The sequence below is a fragment of the Oncorhynchus masou genome, chromosome 15, assembly GCF_036934945.1.
Source record: "Oncorhynchus masou masou isolate Uvic2021 chromosome 15, UVic_Omas_1.1, whole genome shotgun sequence".
Lineage (NCBI taxonomy): Eukaryota > Metazoa > Chordata > Actinopteri > Salmoniformes > Salmonidae > Oncorhynchus > Oncorhynchus masou.
Window position 1 is genome coordinate 10,023,422 of NC_088226.1, and position 24,275 is coordinate 10,047,696.

Sequence of the window (24,275 nt, forward strand, 5' to 3'; positions counted from 1 at the left end):
TTCAAATTTTTTTAACAAATCAAAAACTGAAAAATTGGGCGTGCAAAATTATTCAGCCCCCTTAAGTTAATACTTTGTAGCGCCACCTTTTGCTGCGATTACAGCTGTAAGTCGCTTGGGGTATGTCTCTATCAGTTTTGCACATCGAGAGACTGAAATTTTTTCCCATTCCTCCTTGCAAAACAGCTTGAGCTCAGTGAGGTTGGATGGAGAGCATTTGTGAACAGCAGTAGGCTGCGAATTTTCGCAGCTTTTTGTTAAAAATCGCACAAAATTTCAACGTCCTGCTAGTCATGCCAGGAATATAGTATATGCATATGATGAGTATGTGTGGATAGAAAACACTCTGAAGTTTATAAAACCGGTTAAATGATGTCTGTGACTATAACAGAACGTGTGTAGGAGGCAAAATCCCAAGGAAAACTGTTCACAAAAAACACGAAAAAAATATCAATCTGACAGTCTCTGATTGTCTATGGCAAGGGAAAATAGATAGCGTCCGGTTTACAGTTCCTACAGCTTCTGCACGATGTCGCCAGTGTTGGGAATTGTGTTGAAGTTAATCCTTGGTCAAATGAGTAATAGGCACTTCCTGTCGTCGAGTATACCGGAGGAAGTTATGAAAGGGAGAAAATGGACGATGATTTCAAGACTTGCTGCTATTGAATACAGATCGCCCCGTGATCAATTTGATCGTTTATTAACATTTACTAATACCTAAAGTTGGATTACAAAAGTAGTTTGAAGTGTTTTGTCAAAGTTTATAGGCAACTTTTTTAATTTTAAAAAATGACGTTGCGTTTTGAAACTGAGTTTTTTCCTGGATTTGACAGTGTTCATAAATGGACATTTCATAAATGGACGATTTAATCGAAAAAAATACCCAATTGTGATGTTTATGGGACATATAGGAGTGCCAACAAAGAAGCTCGTCAAAGGTAATGAATGTTTTATATTTTATTTCTGTGTTTTGTGTAGCGCCGGCTACGCTAATTATTTTGTTTACGTCCCCTTCGTGTATTTCGGGGGGTTGCATGCTATCAGATAATAGCTTCTCATGCTTTCGCCGAAAAGCATTTTAAAAATCTGACATGTTGGCTAGATTCACAACGAGTGTAGCTTTAATTGAGTACCCTGCGTGTGTGTTTTAATGAAAGTTTGAGTTGTATCGAGTACTATTAGTTGGCGCTCTGGAATTTCCGCTGATTTTGATCCCTGTACAGGGACCGCAGCCATATTAAAGGCAATGCTACCAAATACTATTTGAGTGTATGTAAACATCTGTCCCACTGGGAATGTGATGAAAGAAATAAAAGCTGAAATAAATCATTCTCTCTACTATTATTCTGACATTTCACATTCTTAAAATAAAGTGGTGATCCTAACCGATCTAAGACAGGGAATTTTTACTAGGATTAAGAGTCAGGAATTGTGAAAAAAAGTTTAAATGTATTTGGCTAAGGTGTATGTAAACTTCCGACTTCAACTGTATATTTGTGTGGGTATGTATGTATGTATGTATGTATGTATGTATGTGTGTGTGTGTGTGTGTGTGTGTGTGTGTGTGTGTGTGTGTGTGTGTGTGTGTGTGTGTGTGTGTGTGTGTGTGTGTGTGTGTGTGTGTGTGTGTGTGTGTGTGTGTGTATGTATGTATGTATGTATGTATGTATGTGTATGTATGTATGTTTATATATATGTGTGTGTGGGTATGTTTATGTATATATATAGATACATATATTTACCACAAAAATATAAGGGCGGTTGGAAATTAGGCATACAATTACATTGATGGAAGCAACAATCTATCTGCATTATTAAAGATGATCCACCCCTTAAATAAAAATAAATAAAAAAGAAAGAAATTAAAAGACAAAAATAACAACATGAATAGAGAAGGAAGTGGGGAGTGGTAGTGAGAGTGATAAAGAGAGAGAGAGTGAGAATGAGCAGCCGAAAGGAATGGCCGATCTCCCAAACACATCCCTTTAAAGCTTTTCACGTGAGCACAACAGATGGCCCAATGCACGCTCCATCACAAGTGCAGGCAGGCAGGGTACTTAGCGCTCTGGAAATTAGAATTTTCTCATGTTTAAATAGGGAGGGCTTCCTTCAGCTGCCAAACCCAAGCCACATTTGTGCGAGTTTAAATTGAGTAATTTCAGTATACAGAAAGGGAGAGTCTAATGATAGTAACATATGTCTGTGTGAGAAAGAGAGTGATTTCATTACTTACGTTTTAGTTGTAAGATTAGAGAACAAGGCGTGTGTGTGTGCTTGAGAGAAAGAGAATGTGTCTCTGTGAGAGAGAGACAAAGTGTGTACAGTATGTATGTGAGTGTGCTCACACATGTGAGTGTGAGACACTGTGATTTCAGTGCCCCAGATGTAGTTGAGAGGAGAGACAGGGTCATTTTGTCACAGCACAGGAGTTCACGGCTAGGTGTCTTAATCTGCAGTGTAAGGGCATGTGAACGCTTTTCAGGGCTAATCAGCTTACTGCACCAAACTGCACTAGAGGGAGAGCTATAAGGGGAAAGAGATCTGTGAAGCTGAACAAGAGAGGCAGGGAGAGAGATGGAGAGTTATAGAGGGAAAGAGATCTGTGAAGCTGAACAAGAGAGGCAGGGAGAGAGATGGAGAGATGGAGAGATATAGAGGCTGAACAAGAGAGGCAGGGAGTGTGAGAGCTGAACAAGAGAGGCAGGGAGTGAGTGAACAAGAGAGATGGAGAGATGGATAGAGGGAAAGAGATCTGTGAAGCTGAACAAGAGAGGCAGGGAGTGAGTGAGAGAGATGGAGAGATATAGAGGGAACAAGAGATCAGGGAGTGAGAGCTGAATGGAAGATATAGGCAGGGAGTGAGCTGAACAAGAGAGGGATGGAGAGATATAGAGGGAAAGAGATCTGTGAAGCTGAACAAGATAGGCAGGGAGTGAGAGAGAGAGATGGAGAGATATAGAGGGAAAGAGATCTGTGAAGCTGAACAAGAGAGGCAGGGAGTGAGTGAGAGAGATGGAGAGATATAGAGGGAAAGAGATCTGTGAAGCTGAACAAGATAGGCAGGGAGTGAGTGAGAGAGATGGAGAGATATAGAGGGAAAGAGATCTGTGAAGCTGAACAAGAGAGGCAGGGAGTGAGTGAGAGAGATGGAGAGATATAGAGGGAAAGAGATCTGTGAAGCTGAACAAGAGAGGCAGGGAGTGAGTGAGAGAGATGGAGAGATATAGAGGGAAAGAGATCTGTGAAGCTGAACAAGATAGGCAGGATGGAGTGATATAGAGAAAGAGATCTGTGAAGCTGGAGAGAGGGATATGGAGAGGAGGAAAGAGATCTGTGAAGCTGAACAAGATAGGCAGGGAGTGAGAGAGAGAGATGGAGAGTTATAGAGGGAAAGAGATCTGTGAAGCTGAACAAGAGAGGCAGGGAGTGAGTGAGAGAGATGGAGAGATATAGAGGGAAAGAACAAGAGAGGCTGTGAAGCTGGAGAGATATAGAGGGAAAGAATCTGTGAAGCAAGATAGGCAGGGAGTGAGAGAGAGATGGAGAGATATAGAGGGAAAGAGATCTGTGAAGCTGAACAAGAGGCAGGGAGTGAGAGAGAGAGATGGAGAGATATAGATGGGGTAGATGAAAATAAAGATAGGGAGAGATGGCGAGTGGGGTAGAGGAAGAGAGAGATGGAGAGTGGGGTAGACTGAGGAGAGAGAGAGAGAGAGAGTGAGGGATGTGTTTAAATTAAGTGAAGCATATTTTCTGTTTATTGGAGAGGGGGGGTCCTCTCCATTGCTGCAACATGGCAGAACAGACTGCCTGTGACAGAAGTCTCTCTTACCACCACTTTCTCTGTCTTTTTAACATCCTCCCTGTGGAGTTCCCCATTCTCTCTCTCTCTCTCTCTCTCTCTCTCTCTCTCTCTCTCTCTCTCTCTCTCTCTCTCTCTCTCTCTCTCTCTCTCTCTCTCTCTCTCTCTCTCTCTCATGCTCTCCCTTTCACTTGCTTGCCTGCTCACACTCTCATCTTTTCTCATCAAGTGTAAAATGCCTCTTGCTCTGCGATATCAGTATTTAATCTATTGATGGTGTAGTCTCTCGCCCCCACTGTCTCTGTGTTTTAGAGCCATATCAGTGGCAGCTCTGCTGAAGCCCTTGTAGCACTAGGGCCCTTTGAAGTTCAGCCCTGCTGAATTAGGCCATCGCCCAGCAGTGTACTGCACACCAGCTCCGACTCATTCACAATGTGTACACACACACACAAATCCAAATCTCTCCCTTGCACTCTCTCTCTGTCTTTTCTCTCTCCCCCTCTCTCTCTCTCTCTTTATTTTTTTCTCTCTCTATCTCACTCTCTCTCTCTCTCTCTCTCACACACACACACACACACACACAATTTGAAATTCATATCAACATACAAATCCTTATTCGCAGAGACACTCACACTCATACCCACATCAAAACCGTGAACTCTCTTTATACATTGTTCTGTGTGCACATACTCAAGGAACCTACGCACAAACTTCGTAAAGAAAAAAAACGCTCTCATATCTGTGAATATTCAACCCCATCATTGCAGCACAGATGGCCATCACACACAGTGTGGACACAGTGTCCAGCTCTGTACACACCACGACTACCACCACCACCACCACCCCATGTCACCAGCACATAACCCTGTGGTCAAACTGGACAGAAGCCAAGGATTTTTTTTCATCAATGCAATTAGTTGATTTCTTTCTCTCTAGTTCTTCCACTCTCTCTCTTGGCCTCTCCTCTTTCCACTGCTGATTAGTCAGTTAGAGTTTGATATATCAGCATAACGGCAGAGTCATGTCTTAAGTGTAAAACTAATAGTGACTCAATAATTCATGCCTTCTGTGAATGCTCTAAAGTCCTAAAGTTATGGGCAGAGTTAGAAAGTTAGCTGTCAGTAGTATTACAATGTAAATGTACTTTTAATCTCTAAAAAAAAGGGGGAAAAAAGATACAAACAAAATAATACTGAAAAAGAGTTGGATTTAGCACCAAGCTGGGAAGACTCCGAGTGGGGCATAGCTCTGGCCAGCCAGACAGTCAAATTGCATTCCGGAGTTCTGAGGCGGAGGGGAAAGGGATTCCGAGGGAATCTTTGTGAGAGACAGAGCTCATTAGGGGTGCCAGCTCAGATGACCGCTGGGATTGCAGAGAGACGGGCCCCTCTTGAGAGGGAGAACTGGTGGGAAATGTCCTGCTCGCCAGAATCAAACGCTTCACAGCTCATCAGCCAGGGAGCGAGTAAGCCTTGGTGGCCGGAGCCAGTTTCACTTTTCTCCTTGGGGTGGAGTGGAGTGTAGAGCAGTGGTGCACTGTGGCACGAAAGACAGTTCATTTTCCGCACGGCTCACTCAGCGTGTCATAATCACATATCAATTACACGGGGACGTGAAGATACATTTCTAATTCAATCAGTCAACTTCAGTGTCATCCTTCCCTCTCCGCTCTTCTCTACCGCTCCTTTTATCTCCTGCATGGTTTCCATCAATGCGATACATAACGTGGCTCGAACGACTCAGACCCCATCCAGGGCCACGGTATTGCTCTGTGTTTGGTAACTTTTCGTGCCACTAAGTGATCTAGGCATAACAATGCCTTCCAAACATTTAGTACATTATGTTACATAATGACCCTTGAAGCACACATGGTTATTTTACAAAAAGGTATTCTATCTATTAATTGAAATGTGAAACATGACTACATGACTTTTTTAAATGTCCCCACCAGGGTCACACACAACAGCAATGTACAGTAGCTATATAAGCTTTATATAACTTAAATGAGCATCCAATGACTAGTAACCTTTCAGAGAGTCTGACAATAATGTGTGAATCAATTATATTCTGAGTTGCAAAGATGCATCTAAAGCGGCACAAACATTTAACCCTTTGTCACCCTCTGGTGCTTACATTTGGCCAACTGTCAGTCATCTCAGGTCAGGTTGCTGTTGTTGTCACACTAGCGAGCTTCCTCTCTCGTCATTGGCCTGAACACCAGCATCACCTCACTGGATTGGTGAACCTGTTAGAACTTGATGACTGCGGGGTTCCATTTCAGTGCTGTGAAAATAGGAGAGGGCCAGAGTGAACAAGCCTCTGACTGTCACATTTGTTCAGTGTACACTATCGGTCAAATGTTTTAGAACACCTACTCATTCATGGGTTTTTCTTTAATTGGATTATTTTCTACATTGTAGAATAATAGTGAAGACATCAAAACTATGAAGTAACACATATGGAATCATGTAGTAACCAAAAAAGTGTTAAACAATTCAAAATATGTTATATTTGAGATTCTTCAAATAGCCACCCTTTGCCTTGATGACAGCTTTGCACACTCTTGGCATTCTCTCAACTAGCTTCATGAGGTAGTCACCTGGAATGCATTTCAATTAACATGTGTGCCTTCTTAAAAGTTAATTTGTGGAATTTCTTTCCTTCTTAATGCATTTGAGCCAATCAGTTGTGTTGTGACAAGATAGGGTTGGTATACAGAAGACAGCCCTATTTGGTAAAAGACCAAGTCCATATTAGGTCAAGAATCTCAAATAAGCACAAAGAGAAACGACAGTCCATCATTACTTTAAGACATGAAGGTCAGTCAATATGGAACATTTCAAGAACTTTGAAAGTTTCTTCTAGTGCAGTAGCAAAAACCATCAAGCGCTATGATAAAACTGGCTCTCATGAGACCGCCACAGGAATGGAAGACCCACATTCTCTGCTGCAGAGGATAAGTTCATTACAGTTACCAGCCTTAGAAATTGCAGCCCAAATAAATAGTAACAGACACATCTCAACATCAACTGTTCAGAGGAGACTGTGTGAATCAGGCCTTCGTGGTTGAATTGCTGTAAAGAAACCACTACTAAAGGACACCAATAATAAGAAGAGACGGTGGAAATGTGTTCTTGGTCGAGAGTCCAAATTAGAGATTTTGGTTTCAACCGCTGTGTCTTTGTGAGACGTGGTGTGGGTGAACGGATGATCTCCGCATGTGTATTTCCCACCGTAAATAATAGAGAAGAACAACATAAGACATTACATTAAATAAATACATAAATAAAATTGTCTTCCATAGCTTAAGATGAATGGCAGTTCGGAAAAGGAAGTATCTTAAGAGGAGGGAACATAGATGGTACAGCCAGGCAGGGAGGTAGAGACATCCGACAGACAGGCCACAGAGCTCTTCATCGGGAACCTAGTCGTCTTCGATAGTCACAGCTCCTCCTCCGTGGATAGACTAGATTGTCCAGTACTGAAATGTAGCATCCACCTGGGTGATGCTTCAGCGACTGTAAAAGCTCCAGTAAGACGGTGTTGATCTGGTGTTGCTGCATCATTCAAATCATATTAGCTAGACGTGACATAATCAGTCCTGCAACTCCGTGGGTCACCACCAGATATTACAGTTCATCTATCAACAAGATATTAAAAACAAAAAAATATGTACAATCTAAATATACCTTAGGGAATATTTAAACAATGCTTTGTAACTGAATGTCTAGAATTATAACAATATTCAACATTCTAAAAGCATAACTCTCTAAAAGTATGGCTCTGGGCAGAGTTTCCATCTGCATGTCGATGCTCTGCATGTGTGCACCACAACAAACCATCCGGCCTCACACCGCCACGGGGCAGATAGAGAGGCGGTGCTCATGCACGCCAATGAGCGCCACATCCGTGACTGCAACCACTGGGCCACATTAGCGTCCTTAACCCCCCATTCACTGTGACCCAGGGGGCACCACTGTGGGGGTCTGGTTGAATGAGGGTTAATGTCGGGTCACAACAATTTTGACATGATATAGTTAAAGCTAGTACTGTACAGTGGGCTTGTTGTGTGGTTGTGTTGTGTTGTGATTGTAGTTCCTGTCAAAACACCTGTGGGAAATAGACTATTTGATGTCCGGAAGACGGGATTTTAGCCACTATGCCTCCTGTACACTTAGAAAAAAGGGTTCCAAAAGGGTTCTTCAGCTGTCCCCATAGGATAACCATTTTTGGTTCCAGGTAGAAACCTTTTGTGTTCCACGTAGAACCCTCTGTGGAACGGGTTGTACATGGAACCCAAAAGAGTTCTACCTGGAACCAAAAGTGGTTATTCAAAGGGTTCTCCTGTAGGGACAGTCGAAGAACCATTTAAGTTCTAGATAACACCTTTTTTTCTAGTATAGGGGAGGATATTTGACTGCCTCAATATTACAAAGGACAGTGTGGTCACATGTTTTTTTTCAGCTTGCATCTTTATCTTCACCAGCCCCCACTATGCACAGACTAGATGCATAAATTTACAGGTCATTAAGCATTACTCATACACATGATGGTACACATACTGGTACACATGGTGGTACACATGGTGGTACACATGGTTGTACACATTGGTGGTACACATGGTGGTACACATGGTTGTACACATGGTGGTACACATGGTTGTACACATGGTGGTACACATAGTTGTACACATGGTGGTACACATGGTGATCAACACATGGTTGTACACATGGTGGTACACATGGTGGTACACATGGTGATCAACACATGGTGGTACACATGGTGGTACACATGGTGGTACACATGGTTGTACACATGGTGGTACACATGGTGATCAACCCATGGTGGTACACATGGTGGTACACATGGTGGTACACATGGTGGTACACATGGTTGTACACATGGTGATACACATGGTGGTACACATGGTGGTACACATACTGGTACACATGGTGGTACACATGGTGGTACACATACTGGTACACATGGTGGTACACATGGTGGTACACATGGTGATCAACCCATGGTGGTACACATGGTGGTACACATACTGGTACACATGGTGGTACACATGGTGGTACACATACTGGTACACATGGTGGTACACAAGGTGGTACACATGGTGGTACACATACTGGTACACATGGTGGTACACATGGTGGTACACATGGTGGTACACATGGTGGTACACATGGTTGTACACATGGTGGTACACATGGTGGTACACATGGTGGTACACATACTGGTACACATGGTGGTACACATGGTGGTACACATGGTTGTACACATGGTGGTACACATGGTGGTACACATGGTGGTACACATGGTGGTACACATGGTGGTACACATGGTGGTACACATACTGGTACACATGGTGGTACACATGGTGGTACACATGGTGGTACACATACTGGTACACATGGTGGTACACATGGTGGTACACATGGTGGTACACATGGTGATCAACACATGGTTGTACACATGGTGGTACACATGGTGGTACACATGGTTGTACACATGGTGATCAACACATGGTTGTACACATGGTGGTACACATGGTGGTACACATGGTTGTACACATGGTGATCAACACATGGTGGTACACATGGTGGTACACATGGTGGTACACATGGTTGTACACATGGTTGTACACATGGTGGTACACATGGTGGACACATGGTGGTACACATGGTGGTACACATGGTTGTACACATGGTGGTACACATGGTGGTACACATGGTTGTACACATGGTGGTACACATGGTGGTACACATGGTGGTACACATACTGGTACACATGGTGGTACACATGGTGGTACACATGGTTGTACACATGGTGGTACACATGGTGGTACACATGGTGGTACACATGGTGGTACACATGGTGGTACACATGGTGGTACACATACTGGTACACATGGTGGTACACATGGTGGTACACATGGTGGTACACATGGTGATCAACACATGGTTGTACACATGGTGGTACACATGGTGGTACACATGGTTGTACACATGGTGATCAACACATGGTTGTACACATGGTGGTACACATGGTGGTACACATGGTTGTACACATGGTGATCAACACATGGTGGTACACATGGTTGTACACATGGTGGTACACATGGTGGTACACATGGTGGTACACATGGTTGTACACATGGTGGTACACATGGTGGTACACATGGTGGTACACATGGTTGTACACATGGTGGTACACATGGTGGTACACATGGTTGTACACATGGTGGTACACATGGTGGTACACATGGTGGTACACATACTGGTACACATGGTGGTACACATGGTGGTACACATGGTGGTACACATGGTTGTACACATGGTGGTGCACATGGTGGTACACATGGTGGTACACATACTGGTACACATGGTGGTACACATGGTGGTACACATACTGGTACACATGGTGGTACACATGGTGGTACACATACTGGTACACATGGTGGTACACATGGTGATCAACACATGGTTGTACACATGGTGGTACACATGGTTGTACACATGGTGATCAACACATGGTTGTACACATGGTGGTACACATGGTGGTACACATGGTTGTACACATGGTGATCAACACATGGTGGTACACATGGTTGTACACATGGTGGTACACATGGTTGTACACATGGTGATCAACACATGGTGGTACACATGGTTGTACACATGGTTGTACACATGGTTGTACACATGGTGGACACATGGTGGTACACATGGTTGTACACATGGTTGTACACATGGTGGTACACATGGTGGACACATGGTGGTACACATGGTGGTACACATGGTTGTACACATGGTGGTACACATGGTGGTACACATGGTGGTACACATGGTTGTACACATGGTGGTACACATGGTTGTACACATGGTGGTACACATGATGGTACACATACTGGTACACATGGTTGTACACATGGTTGTACACATGGTGGTACACATGGTGGTACACATGGTTGTACACATAGTTGTACACATGGTGGTACACATGGTGGTACACATGGTGGTACACATGGTTGTACACATGGTGGTACACATGGTGGTACACATGGTTGTACGCATGGTGGTACGCATGGTGGTACGCATGGTGGTACACATGGTTGTACACATGGTTGTACACATGGTGGTACACATGGTGGTACACATGGTTGTACACATGGTGGTACACATGGTTGTACACATGGTTGTACACATGGTTGTACACATGGTGGTACACATGGTGGACACATGGTGGTACACATGGTGGTACACATGGTTGTACACATGGTGGTACACATGGTGGTACACATGGTGGTACACATACTGGTACACATGGTGGTACACATGGTGGTACACATACTGGTACACATGGTGGTACACATGGTGGTACACATGGTGGTACACATACTGGTACACATGGTGGTACACATGGTGGTACACATACTGGTACACATGGTGGTACACATGGTGGTACACATACTGGTACACATGGTGGTACACATGGTGGTACACATGGTGGTACACATGGTGATCAACACATGGTTGTACACATGGTGGTACACATGGTGGTACACATGGTTGTACACATGGTGATCAACACATGGTTGTACACATGGTGGTACACATGGTGGTACACATGGTTGTACACATGGTGATCAACACATGGTGGTACACATGGTTGTACACATGGTTGTACACATGGTGGTACACATGGTGGTACACATACTGGTACACATACTGGTACACATGGTGGTACACATGGTGGTACACATGGTGGTACACATACTGGTACACATGGTGGTACACATGGTGGTACACATGGTTGTACACATGGTGGTACACATGGTGGTACACATGGTGGTACACATACTGGTACACATGGTGGTACACATGGTGGTACACATACTGGTACACATGGTGGTACACATGGTGGTACACATGGTGGTACACATACTGGTACACATGGTGGTACACATGGTGGTACACATGGTGGTACACATGGTGATCAACACATGGTTGTACACATGGTGGTACGCATGGTGGTACACATGGTGGTACACATGGTGGTACACATGGTTGTACACATGGTGGTACACATGGTTGTACACATGGTGGTACACATGGTGGTACACATGGTTGTACACATGGTGGTACACATGGTGGTACACATGGTTGTACACATGGTGGTACACATGATGGTACACATACTGGTACACATGATGGTACACACACATGGTGGTACACATGGTGGTACACAGTGGTACACGTGGTGGTACACGTGAGGGTGCACATGATGGTACACATGGCGGTACACTTTGCGGTACACATGGCGGTACACTTTGCGGTACACATGGCGGTACACTTTGCGGTACACATGGCGGTACACTTTGCGGTACACGTGGCGGTACACTTTGCGGTACACGTGACGGTACACGTGACGGTACACATGGCGGTACACATGATGGTACCCATGATGGTACATGTGGTGGTACACATGAGGGTACACATGGTGGTACACATGGTGGTACACATGGTTGTACACATAGTTGTACACATGGTGGTACACATGGTGGTACACATGGTGGTACACATGGTTGTACACATGGTGGTACACATGGTGGTACACATGGTTGTACGCATGGTGGTACGCATGGTGGTACGCATGGTGGTACGCATGGTTGTACACATGGTGGTACACATGGTTGTACACATGGTGGTACACATGGTGGTACACATGGTTGTACACATGGTGGTACACATGGTGGTACACATGGTTGTACACATGGTGGTACACATGATGGTACACATACTGGTACACATGATGGTACACATAGTGGTACACGTGGTGGTACACGTGAGGGTGCACATGATGGTACACATGGCGGTACACTTTGCGGTACACATGGCGGTACACTTTGCGGTACACATGGCGGTACACTTTGCGGTACACATGGCGGTACACTTTGCGGTACACGTGGCGGTACACTTTGCGGTACACGTGACGGTACACTTTGCGGTACACGTGACGGTACACATGGCGGTACACATGATGGTACCCATGATGGTACATGTGGTGGTACACATGAGGGTACACATGGTGGTACACATGGTGGTACATGTGGTGGTACACAGGATGGTACACATGGTGGTACACATGGTGGTACACAGGATGGTACACATGGTGGTACATGTGGTGGTACACAGGATGGTACGTCAGAAGGTGAATTCACCAATTTGTAAGTCGCTCTGGATAAGAGCGTCTGCTAAATGACTTAAATGTAAATGTAATGTAATGTACACATGGTTGTACACATGGTGGTACACATGGTGGTACACATGGTGGTACACATGGTGGTACACAGGATGGTACACATGGTGGTACACATGACGGTACCCATGATGGTACATGTGGTGGTACACATGAGGGTACACATGGTGGTACACATGAGGGTACACATGAGGGTACACATGATGGTACCCATGATGGTACATGTGGTGGTACACATGAGGGTACACATGGTGGTACATGTGGTGGTACACATGATGGTACACATGAGGGTACACATGAGGGTACACATGATGGTACACATGATGGTACACATGAGGGTACACATGAGGGTACACATGGTGGTACACATGATGGTACACATGAGGGTACACATGAGGGTACATGTGATGGTGCACGTGGTGGTACACATGCTGGTACACATGAGGGTACACACGGTGGTACACACTGTGGTACACAAGGTGGTACACATGGTGGTCTCTGTCAATTTCTATCAACTGTGTATCTTCAATACCAAGTGTTGGGACTAAATCTCTCTCTCTCTCTCTCTCTCTCTCTCTCTCTCTCTCTCTTGCTCTCTCGCTCTCTCTCTCAGATCACAACCACCTGAATAACGCTGCCCTCTCACCCCTGGGTCCAGCGATGGCACTCTCCCACCCTCACAACAACCTTGGTCTGGGCTTTAACAAGTGCGCCTCCCTCAAGGCTGTGGGTAAGTAACGCACCGCTCACTACAGACATCCTTTCACATACACTATCTATCAACAGACCAGTTCACATAGACAGAAATAAACTAAAACCTATCCACTCATGCAAACATAAATAATATAGACATATTTTATGCATTTTATATTTGGATATTTCTACATATGTGCATTTGAAGAACTGCTGTCATTATTACGTGAGACACCATGCCTGTGATACTCAATCAATCAAATGTATTTATAAAGCCCTTCTTACATCAGCTGAAGTCACAGTGCTGTACAGAAACCCAGCCTAAAACCCCAAACAGCAAGCAATGCAGGTGTAGAAGCACGGTGGCTAGGAAAAACTCCCTAGAAAGGCCAGAACCTAGGAAGAAACCTAGAGAGGAACCAGGCTATGAGGGGTGGCCAGTCCTCTTCTGGCTGTGCCGGGTGGAGATTATAACAGAACATGGCCAAGATGTTCAAATGTTCATAGATGACCAGCATGGTCAAATAATAATAATCACAGTAGTTGTCGAGGGTGCAGCAAGTCAGCACCTTAGGAGTAAATGTCAGTTGACTTTTCATAGCTGATCATTCAGAGTATCTCTACCGCTCCTGCTGTCTCTAGAGAGTTGAAAACAGCAGGTCTGGGACAGGTAGCATGTCCGGTAAACAGGTCAGGGTTCCATAGCCCCTTCCTGTATGTTAATGTTGGTGCCCTATAAGCCTCTAGGGTATTTCACCTATTATTATCTCATAAATGGAACAGACAGCCGTATGGTCCTGCGGACACACACATGCGTATGCACAAATACACACACACACACACACACACACACACACACACACACACACACACACACACACACACACACACACACACACACACACACACACACACACACACACATAAACAAAACACTTGCTGATTGGCCACAGGTATGACAAAACATTTATTTTTACTCTTCTAATTTACGTTGGTAAGCAGTTTATAATAACAGTAACGCACTTCAGGGTTTTGTGGTATATGGCCAATATACCATGGCTAAGGGCTGTTCTTAGGCACGAAGCACGTCAGAGTGCCTGGATACAGCCCTTAGTTGTGGTATGTTGGCCATATACCACACCCCCTTGGGCCTTATTGCTTAATGCCTATACTTTGCTCTAAAAAACATGTGTGACTGTGTGAAACATTACAAAAGCATGTGTGAGTAATCAAGTAGAGCAGGGCAGCCAACCCCTCTTCCTGGAGATCTACCGTCCTGTGGGTCTTCAGTCCAACCCTCTTCCTGGAGATCTACCGTCCTGTGGGTCTTCAGCCCAACCCTCTTCCTGGAGATCTACCGTCCTGTGGGTCTTCAGTCCAACCCTCTTCCTGGAGTCCAACCCTCTTCCTGGAGATCTACCGTCCTGTGGGTCTTCAGTCCAACCCTCTTCCTGGAGATCTACCGTCCTGTGGGTCTTCAGCCCAACCCTCTTCCTGGAGATCTACCGTCCTGTGGGTCTTCAGTCCAACCCTCTTCCTGGAGATCTACCATCCTGTGGGTCTTCAGCCCAACCCTCTTCCTGGAGATTTACCGTCCTGTGGGTCTTCAGTCCAACCTACAGGACAGTAGATCTCCAGGAAGAGGGTTGGGCAGCCCTGAAGTAGAGGGTGTATATTGTATATGAACAACAATGATGTTACTCCCACACATCATTCACTGCCCTACTCTATCATGACTAACTCATTAACCCACATACTGATGCTACTACATATCCTCCAAGACACATATGGAACACAGACACATATGGACACAGACACATGTGGAACACAGACACACGGTGCAGTAACCCTGCCTGTAGCTCAAGCACTGGATGGGTCTGGATGGGTCAGAGCCGTCCCCTTTGGCTGGCCCCATGGCCTCACACACAAAAGCACACACTCACACACACTTACAGTACACTGACCCCAACACACACACGCACACACACACACACATGCATTCTGGCCCCAACACACACACACATGCATACTGATGCCACACACTCACACTCACACACACACACAAACACACACACACACACACACGCACACACGAATATACACACACATAACCGTACATGATTGTTACGGATCACTCTGGAAATACAAGGACACACTGATGCTTATTTGGAAAGACAGCACGACACAGACATGCTTGCGCCATGAGATCATTGCATGGCATTAGAACTGCTCACTAGCCCTTCCTATTCTAAAACCACTAATGGCAGGGATGGAGGAGTCCACTTGATTTTGCTGCTCACTGAGTGAATAAGTGTGATTGCACCAAAGGACCGTCAATAGAAAAGACAATAGATTCATATGACGTTGTCATTGACATTTGCAGTAAAATACTTAAATTAACATTTTCATCCGAATGTGATGCAACACTCTTTTTCTCCATACGTGGTCATATTCCTTTCTGTTTGATGAAAGCACATTTTATAATCCCCAACCCTTGTCACCAGGAGGACCCTAAACCGAATACGTATGTGGATGACTTGGTCCGCTCTTTAATGTAGTCACTTTTAAACAGCAGTCATTTTTTAGAGCTACTCTACACACCACACAGACACTATACCCACCACACACACACCGTACACACACTCACACATAGCTGTAGGTTGTACAGACAATGGCGTGGCTGCCATCCGTGGTGCCAGCCGGGGCACGGGTCCTGTGGCACAGCAGGTTGGCATGCCGGCTCATCGGGCCCTTGAGAAGGGCCCACCTCACGGCTGGTGCATTACCACGGGCAGTTGCTTTGTATTTACATCTCTGCATCTCATTTGAATCCATTGATTTTAAGAGACGGGAGTCTATCTACACCTCTAGGGTATTTTACTTGTTATTTCCTCATGAATGGAGCAGACAGCCGTATGGTCCTGTGGACACACACATGCCTACGCACACACACACACGCGCACACACACACACACACACACACACACACACACACACACACACACACACACACACACACACACACACACACACACACACACACACAAATGCTTGCAGATGGCCACAAAAGCAGAAAAGCAGGTTGATGCACGAGAATCTAAACAATGTTAATGAAACATGGAAAGACATTGAGGTACAGACACATACAAACGCTCACACAGACACACTCACAAATGCTCACACAGACACACTCACAAGCGCTCACACAGACACACTCACAAGCGCCCACACAGACACACTCACAAACGCTCACACAGACACACTCACAAACGCTCACACAGACACACTCACAAACGCTCACACAGACACACTCACAAGTGCACACACAGACACACTCACAAACGACACACTCACAAACGCACACAGACACACTCACAAACGCTCACACAGACACACTCACAAGTGCACACACAGACACACTCACAAGCGCACACACAGACACAAAGGTGTTCACACAGACACACTCACAAACGCTCACACAGACACACTCACAAACGCTCACACAGACACACTCACAAGCGCACACACAGACACACAAGTGCTCACACAGACACACTCACAAACGCTCACACAGACACACTCACAAGCGCAAACGACACACTCACAAACGCTCACACAGACACACTCACAAACGCAGACACACAAGTGCTCACACAGACACACTCACAAACGCTCACACAGACACACTCACAAGCGCACACAGACACAAAGGCGCTCACACAGACACACTCTCAAGCACACACACAGACACAAAGGTGCTCACACAGACACACTCACAAGCACACACACACTCACAAACGACACACTCACAAGTGCACACACAGACACACACAGACACACAAGTGCACACTCACACAGACACAAAGGTGCTCACAAGACACACTCACAAGCACACACAGACACACAAGTCTCACAAGACGCTCACACAGACACACTCACAAACGCTCACACACACTCACAAACGCTCACACAGACACACTCACAAGTGCACACACAGACACACTCACAAGCGCACACACAGACACAAAGGCGCTCACACAGACACACTCTCAAGCACACACACAGACACAAAGGTGCTCACACAGACATACTCACAAGCACACACACAGACACACTCACAAGCGCACACACAGACACACAAGTGCTCACACAGACACACTCACAAACGCTCACACAGACACACTCACAAACGCTCACACAGACACACTCACAAACGCTCACACAGACACACTCACAAGTGCACACACAGACACACTCACAAGCGCACACACAGACACAAAGGCGCTCACACAGACACACTCTCAAGCACACACACAGACACAAAGGTGCTCACACAGACACACTCACAAGCACACACACAGACACACTCACAAGCGCACACACAGACACACAAGTGCTCACACAGACACACTCACAAGCGCACACACAGACACAAAGGCGCTCACACAGACACACTCTCAAGCACACACACAGACACAAAGGCGCTCACACAGACACACTCTCAAGCACACACACAGACACAAAGGTGCTCACACAGACACACTCACAAGCACACACACAGACACACTCACAAGTGCACACACAGACACACAAGTGCTCACACAGACACACTCACAAGCGCACACACAGACACACAAGCGCTCACACAGACACACAAGCGCTCACACAGACACACTCACAAGGGCACACAAAGACACACAAGCGCTCACACAGACACACTCACTCACAAGCGGACACACAGACACACTCATAAGGGCACACAGACACACTCATAAGGGCACACACAGACACACTCATAAGCGCACACACAGACACACTCATATGGGCACATACATACACACTCATAAGGGCACACACAGGCACTCATAAGGGCACACAGACACACTCATAAGGGCACACACAGACACACTCATATGGGCACACACAGACACACTCATATGGGCACACACAGACACACTCATAAGGGCACACACAGACACACTCATATGGGCACATACATACACACTCATAAGGGCACACACAGACACTCATAAGGGCACACAGACACACTCATAAGGGCACACACAGACACACTCATATGGGCACATACATACACACTCATAAGGGCACACAGACACACTCATAAGCGCACACACAGACACACTCATAAGGGCACACAGACATACTCATAAGGGCACACACAGACACTCATAAGGGCACACGCAGACACTCATAAGGGCACACATAGACACACTCATAAGGGCACACACAGACACACTCATAAGGGCACACTCACACACAGCAACTCATTTGGGATACAGGCTTAGCCCTCTCATCTCTTCACACATGATTGTAACCCCCAGCAAGCCAATAAACAACACGGCACGTCACCACTCACTGTGGTGGCAAAGTCATTGAGAGGACAGAGTGTAGTTCAGCGGCTTTGGCTCAGGCGTCAGCCAACTTCTGCCAGGTGTACCAGCAGGTCCTTGGACCAGGATGTAGTTGTAGCCCTGTATCTTAATTAAACACTAACGACCTGAGAATTTCTGCTAGGGCACAAAGGGGTCGTGCGAAAAAGTGATGGAGAAGGCGAGAAATGGACGGAGGGGGCAGCGAGGCCTCGTTGCCGGTCCCCCGCCTTCAGCGCATATGCTCTCTCACCGTGCACTTCCTGTGCCGTCGGCCGAGAACGTCAGTGTTTCCCCGTGACAAAACGCATGCTGCTGCAACCCCGAGGTCACTTTCGTTCAAATTTTTCTTAGCAAGCATGGTAGTAGTTGGATAGCATGGGTTTCGAGCATCACTAGTAAAGATAAAGAGATAAAATGTCGGTCTCGTCTGGTGCAATGTCGGTTGTTGTCATTTTTTTCATTTGGCTAATTACAGCACACCCCTACTTGGCCTCAAAATGGCTGTGTTGTGGGGATCAATGGAAGTCTTCAGCATGAATGACTTGGCACCTGCTAGACTGCTATTCTTTAGAGAAGCCATGTGACAGGGTTTACACTGTCACATGGTCTGCTGGAATCAAGCTGCTTGTCCTTTAGAATATTTAGAATGTATAAACACATGCCTGTATACAGTTGCATTGGCAACATAGCCATTTAATCCTCCCATGACTTGCCAAACGTGGCACATGCCACAACATGAAAGCAGGCCTTTTAAGAGCACTGTCATTATCAGCATAATAGTCGTTTAAGGCCTTGCGTAAAATAATTTCAGTGATTTGTCCATTTAAAGCAGCTTTATACATCTGTAGTTCCTCTCCTTTCTCTCTCCTCTCCCCCGAGCTGACAAGGTACAAATCTGCCGTTCTGCCCCTGAACAGGCAGTTAACCCACTGTTCCTAGGCTGTCATTGAAAATAAGAATTTGTTCTTAGCTGACTTGCCTAGTTAAATAAAGGTTAAAAAACAAACAACAAAAAACAATATGCACATAGGCCGAAATCTGGCTTGCCTACTATTTAGTTAAACTGCATACTGTGTACTAATTGCACTACATGCTATTTAGCCCATACTGTATTGTAAAAAATGAAGTATGCCATGGCTGAAACATATTACTTTTGGTACGTTCAAGACAACTGGGAATTCGGAAACAAAATTAGCTCACAGTGGGAAAAATCCTAACTTTGTGATCTTCAGATTGGAGAAGTCCGAGCTGTAGGATAACGGCTGAGTTTCTGACCTGTAGTTCCGAGGTGGCTGACCATTCAAAAGTATTTTTCTCAGTCGGTTTTCCCTGTTGTCTTCAATGCACCATCAGTTACGGCTGTACATATGAACCGGAAAGGATAGCCTGTAGCCCTCACTCTCCATCTTTGGAGGAGGTATGCACTCAAAGACTTGGCCTGGTCGATCTAGCCAGCTATAGATAGGCTACTCATGATGATGTATTGCCTGTTTGTTTTTTGCTTTTGATGCACTTTGAGATACTATAAAACAGATTTTTTCAAATACTCAAACGGCCTACTATTTCGGACGCAAGTATGTGTGTGTGTCTCAGTCACCAGATTTCAACCCAATTGAACACTTAGGGGAGATTATGGAGCAGCACCTGAGTCAGCATTTTCCTTCAACAAAACACCAACTGATGGAATTTCTCGTGGAAGAATGTTGTTGCATCCCACCAATTGAGCTCCAGACACTTCTAGAATCTATGCATATTCTGTTTTATTTTTTACATACGCTATAACTTCCTGGGCATACCCTCTGCCAATATCTACATTCGTACATGTACTGCATCTATGATGGTGCGTGCAGGCACGCATGTACGCACACACATATACACACACACACGTACGTACACACACACACGTACACACACACACACACACACACACACACACACACACACACACACACACACACACACACACACACACACACACACACACACACACTCAGAGGCTGAGGGGGGAAAGAAACAACAACAACCAGGATGATTTTTTCAAACAGAATAGGGGAAGAAAAACCTAAATGACACAACAGTGGGGCGAACAAGGTTGTTAGTGTCTGAGGGCTGAGGGGTTTGCGGCTGTGACCTCATGAAGCAGCACTCAGGGCTCCCTCACTAATACGACACGACACTCTAAACCCACTCTATTTTTACTCCCCTCAAAACTCCAGCATATCCGCCAGTTGCTGTTGCTTTTTTTTCTTATTTGTTTTCATTCAACGTTAACGGTACGGGGCTTCAGGCTTTTTAACCCCCCTCTCAAGCACACACACACACAGACACAGATGCAAGCCCCTGTGGGTGTAAGATGCTGTACACTGTGCAGCTCTACCTCCATGTCATTGTAGGTTTACCTGACAGGTTGGCCGGTTTAGGGATGATGGTGTAAAGCTACTGGTTCCTTTCATGGTATATAATACACAGCCAACGGCACAGGGATTAACACAGGGGGAGAGGTGTCTCACCTTAATTCGTCCCTTGGCAGCAGAATAGCATACAAGGGACTCCAGAAAGGGACACAGTGTCTTGTATAACCTGCCTACATGTGTACATTTAATTAAAACAGAGAGGTTGGGTGAGGTTCAAAGCTATTGAAGTGATATGAGTGGGGTAACTCAGTGAATTTTATTAACCTGTGCTCTTCAATTCCAGCATTTTTTACAGCCACATTATTGATGGGGTCTATTACACTGCTATTACAATGTGTACAATGTAATTACCTGGAATCACACTTGTCTTTACAACATGATAAAGTAGGGAGGAGATGCTTGTGCAGCAGATCATTAAAGATTTTCATTGTTGTTTTGTTTGTTTTAACTTGGTTTAGGGGTTTGGCCACTGGATAACAGAGCTCTTACTGTATCTGAACAAAGGAGGACATTGTTGAGGTCTCTGGGGGTACCAGGTAGATATTCTGACCCATATAACTCATTGTGGACCCACAGGTTGAGTGGATACCATGTCAAAGGAAAAGATTAAAGGTATTTGTAAGGTATTTTGACCTTTATACCACTAACCACATTCTTCTCTCTCTCTCCCCCACCTTTGTCTCCTCCCCTTTCTCGCAGCAGATACGGCAGCAAGAGACTACTACAAGGGCTACCCCATGGTGGACTACTCCCGCCATCACTCCTCACCCCCCACCTTCCAGCCCATCGCCTTTCACAAGGACAAGCCCTTCCTGCCCCCTCCAGACATCCACGCCCCACTGGCCATAACCATCACCGCCGCCCAACTCCCCAAGCCCAAGATCTCCAAGACTAACACCCATCCGCTTACCTCCAGCTCGGCCTTCAAAGTCTGGGACCCCAGTAAGGGCCATGTCCAGCATCCAACGGCCTCCCACATCGGGCAGGCACTGCAGCAGCATCCGCAGCATACGCAGCATCAGCAGCATCCGCAACATCAACAACATCAACAGCAGTTACATCAACAGCCCAACATCCGCCGGCAGGCCTACTCCAACAAGCGGAAGTTCAGCATTGAGACGCTCCCGAACTCTTCTCCCAGCCTCTGGGCTATGGACAGTCGCCCCACATGCACCCCAAAAACAAGGGGCTGCCCACCAACAGCAAGACAGAGGTCACAGTCTGAGCATGAATGTTTGGAGAGCAGGAGGGCAAGAAAAGAGTCTATAGGACTGGGAGCGAGAGCTTTTTGTATGAATCAATGTCGTGTTGATGGCTGGGGGGACGAACAGGAACAAGGAACATCTACTTTTGCTATTTTAATTGCAGGTTTTCTTCGTTATTGATAATGTAACACCCAAAACGGAAGGTAACGATCACATGAAGTGACTCGCTCTCTCTAGACCTGGTTCCCCTAAATTCCCTCTCTGTCCCAGCGTCCTCAGCGTCCCCCCTGTTTTGTTTTGGTCAATCTCCCCTTTGCCCCCCCTGGCACCACTACTCTACAACCCCCCCCCCCCCACACACACACACACACTTACACACTCTCCTACTTTTTGCAACCTGTCAGAGTGGTACACATGGGTAAAGCACCCCCAGGACCCTGAACAACAGCAGTGACAATGCCATTGTCTTGTCAGCTCCCATCACTCTCCATCCAGAACAGAGTGAGATACCATTCTGGCAAATCTGTACCACCGAGATAGAGAGAGAGAGAGAGAGAGAGAGAGAGAGAGAGAGAGGGAGAGAGAGAGAGAGAGAGAGAGGAGAGAGAAGAGAGAGAAACAGCGGGAAAGGAGGTGCTTGTTTATTCATCCTGAAGCGTAAGGGATGAGGAACTAAGCCGGACAGAGGTTTGGTGCGGCAGGCACCTCCTGTTCGTCACCTACTGGAGAAGAGCCCTGAAGCTTCAGGCCCCCTGGTCGTCAAAGCTGGGGAATCTCACACAGTGGTTGTGTCTGGAGACTCCCTGGGGATCGTCAGCGTCCACGTCTCTCAGCGATGTGTTGTTTGTTGTTGTCTTAACCGGTGATGCATGCATCGGAAAGGGCAAACAGCACAGGTATCAGCAAGGTCACCACAGTCGTGTTAAATGGTACGGTCTATGTTAGTGAAGCTTCAACGCAAATCGCAAGGGACAATAGGCGCCTGCTAGAGGGCAGGACAGGCCACCGTGTCTGTCCCGGGTAATATGGTGCCAAAGGCAATGCAAGGGTGGAAAGTTGTAGGTGTGAAGTAAAGGTCATTGCTTTTTTATTTTATCTTAGCTTTGGCTTGCTGTTGAAGAATTTATCCAAACATGAACGCACAAAAGTCAGGAAGAAAGAAAACTCATACGCAGAGTATTTTATAAAAGTATGTCTTCCAGACTGGCAGCAATTCATGTGATGCATGCATATATTATTGTAATATTAAAATAGGCTTTAATATGATTATTTTGTTGAATGCAGGTGTAAGGTTCATCTATACGTATAATGAGTCACTGTAAATGCAGCTGGGTTGAAGCTAGTGGCTAAACATAGACATTACAGTAAGTCTTTCCCAACCACAAGGATTATTTCCAGCTACAGGAGAGCAAGCAACTCCTCTTGGCACGTTATCATTTTACACTTGACCGCAAGGTACATTATTTGCATGGAAACCTGATATGTCTAAGTTCACACAAGC

The 24,275-nt window shown here is 45.7% G+C and overlaps 1 protein-coding gene across 1 annotated transcript in view; it reads left to right on the plus strand.

The window, feature by feature from the left end:
* Positions 1-22,889, plus strand: part of LOC135555570 (protein shisa-9-like) — a 75,234-nt gene extending 52,345 nt beyond the window's left edge. Inside the window, 4 exon segments of the mRNA XM_064988110.1 lie at positions 13,683-13,799; positions 22,028-22,105; positions 22,269-22,688; positions 22,691-22,889. Coding sequence (XP_064844182.1) covers positions 13,683-13,799; positions 22,028-22,105; positions 22,269-22,688; positions 22,691-22,794 — 719 coding nt within the window. The 3' untranslated portion in view covers positions 22,795-22,889.
* The last annotated feature ends 1,386 nt before the right edge of the window (positions 22,890-24,275 follow it).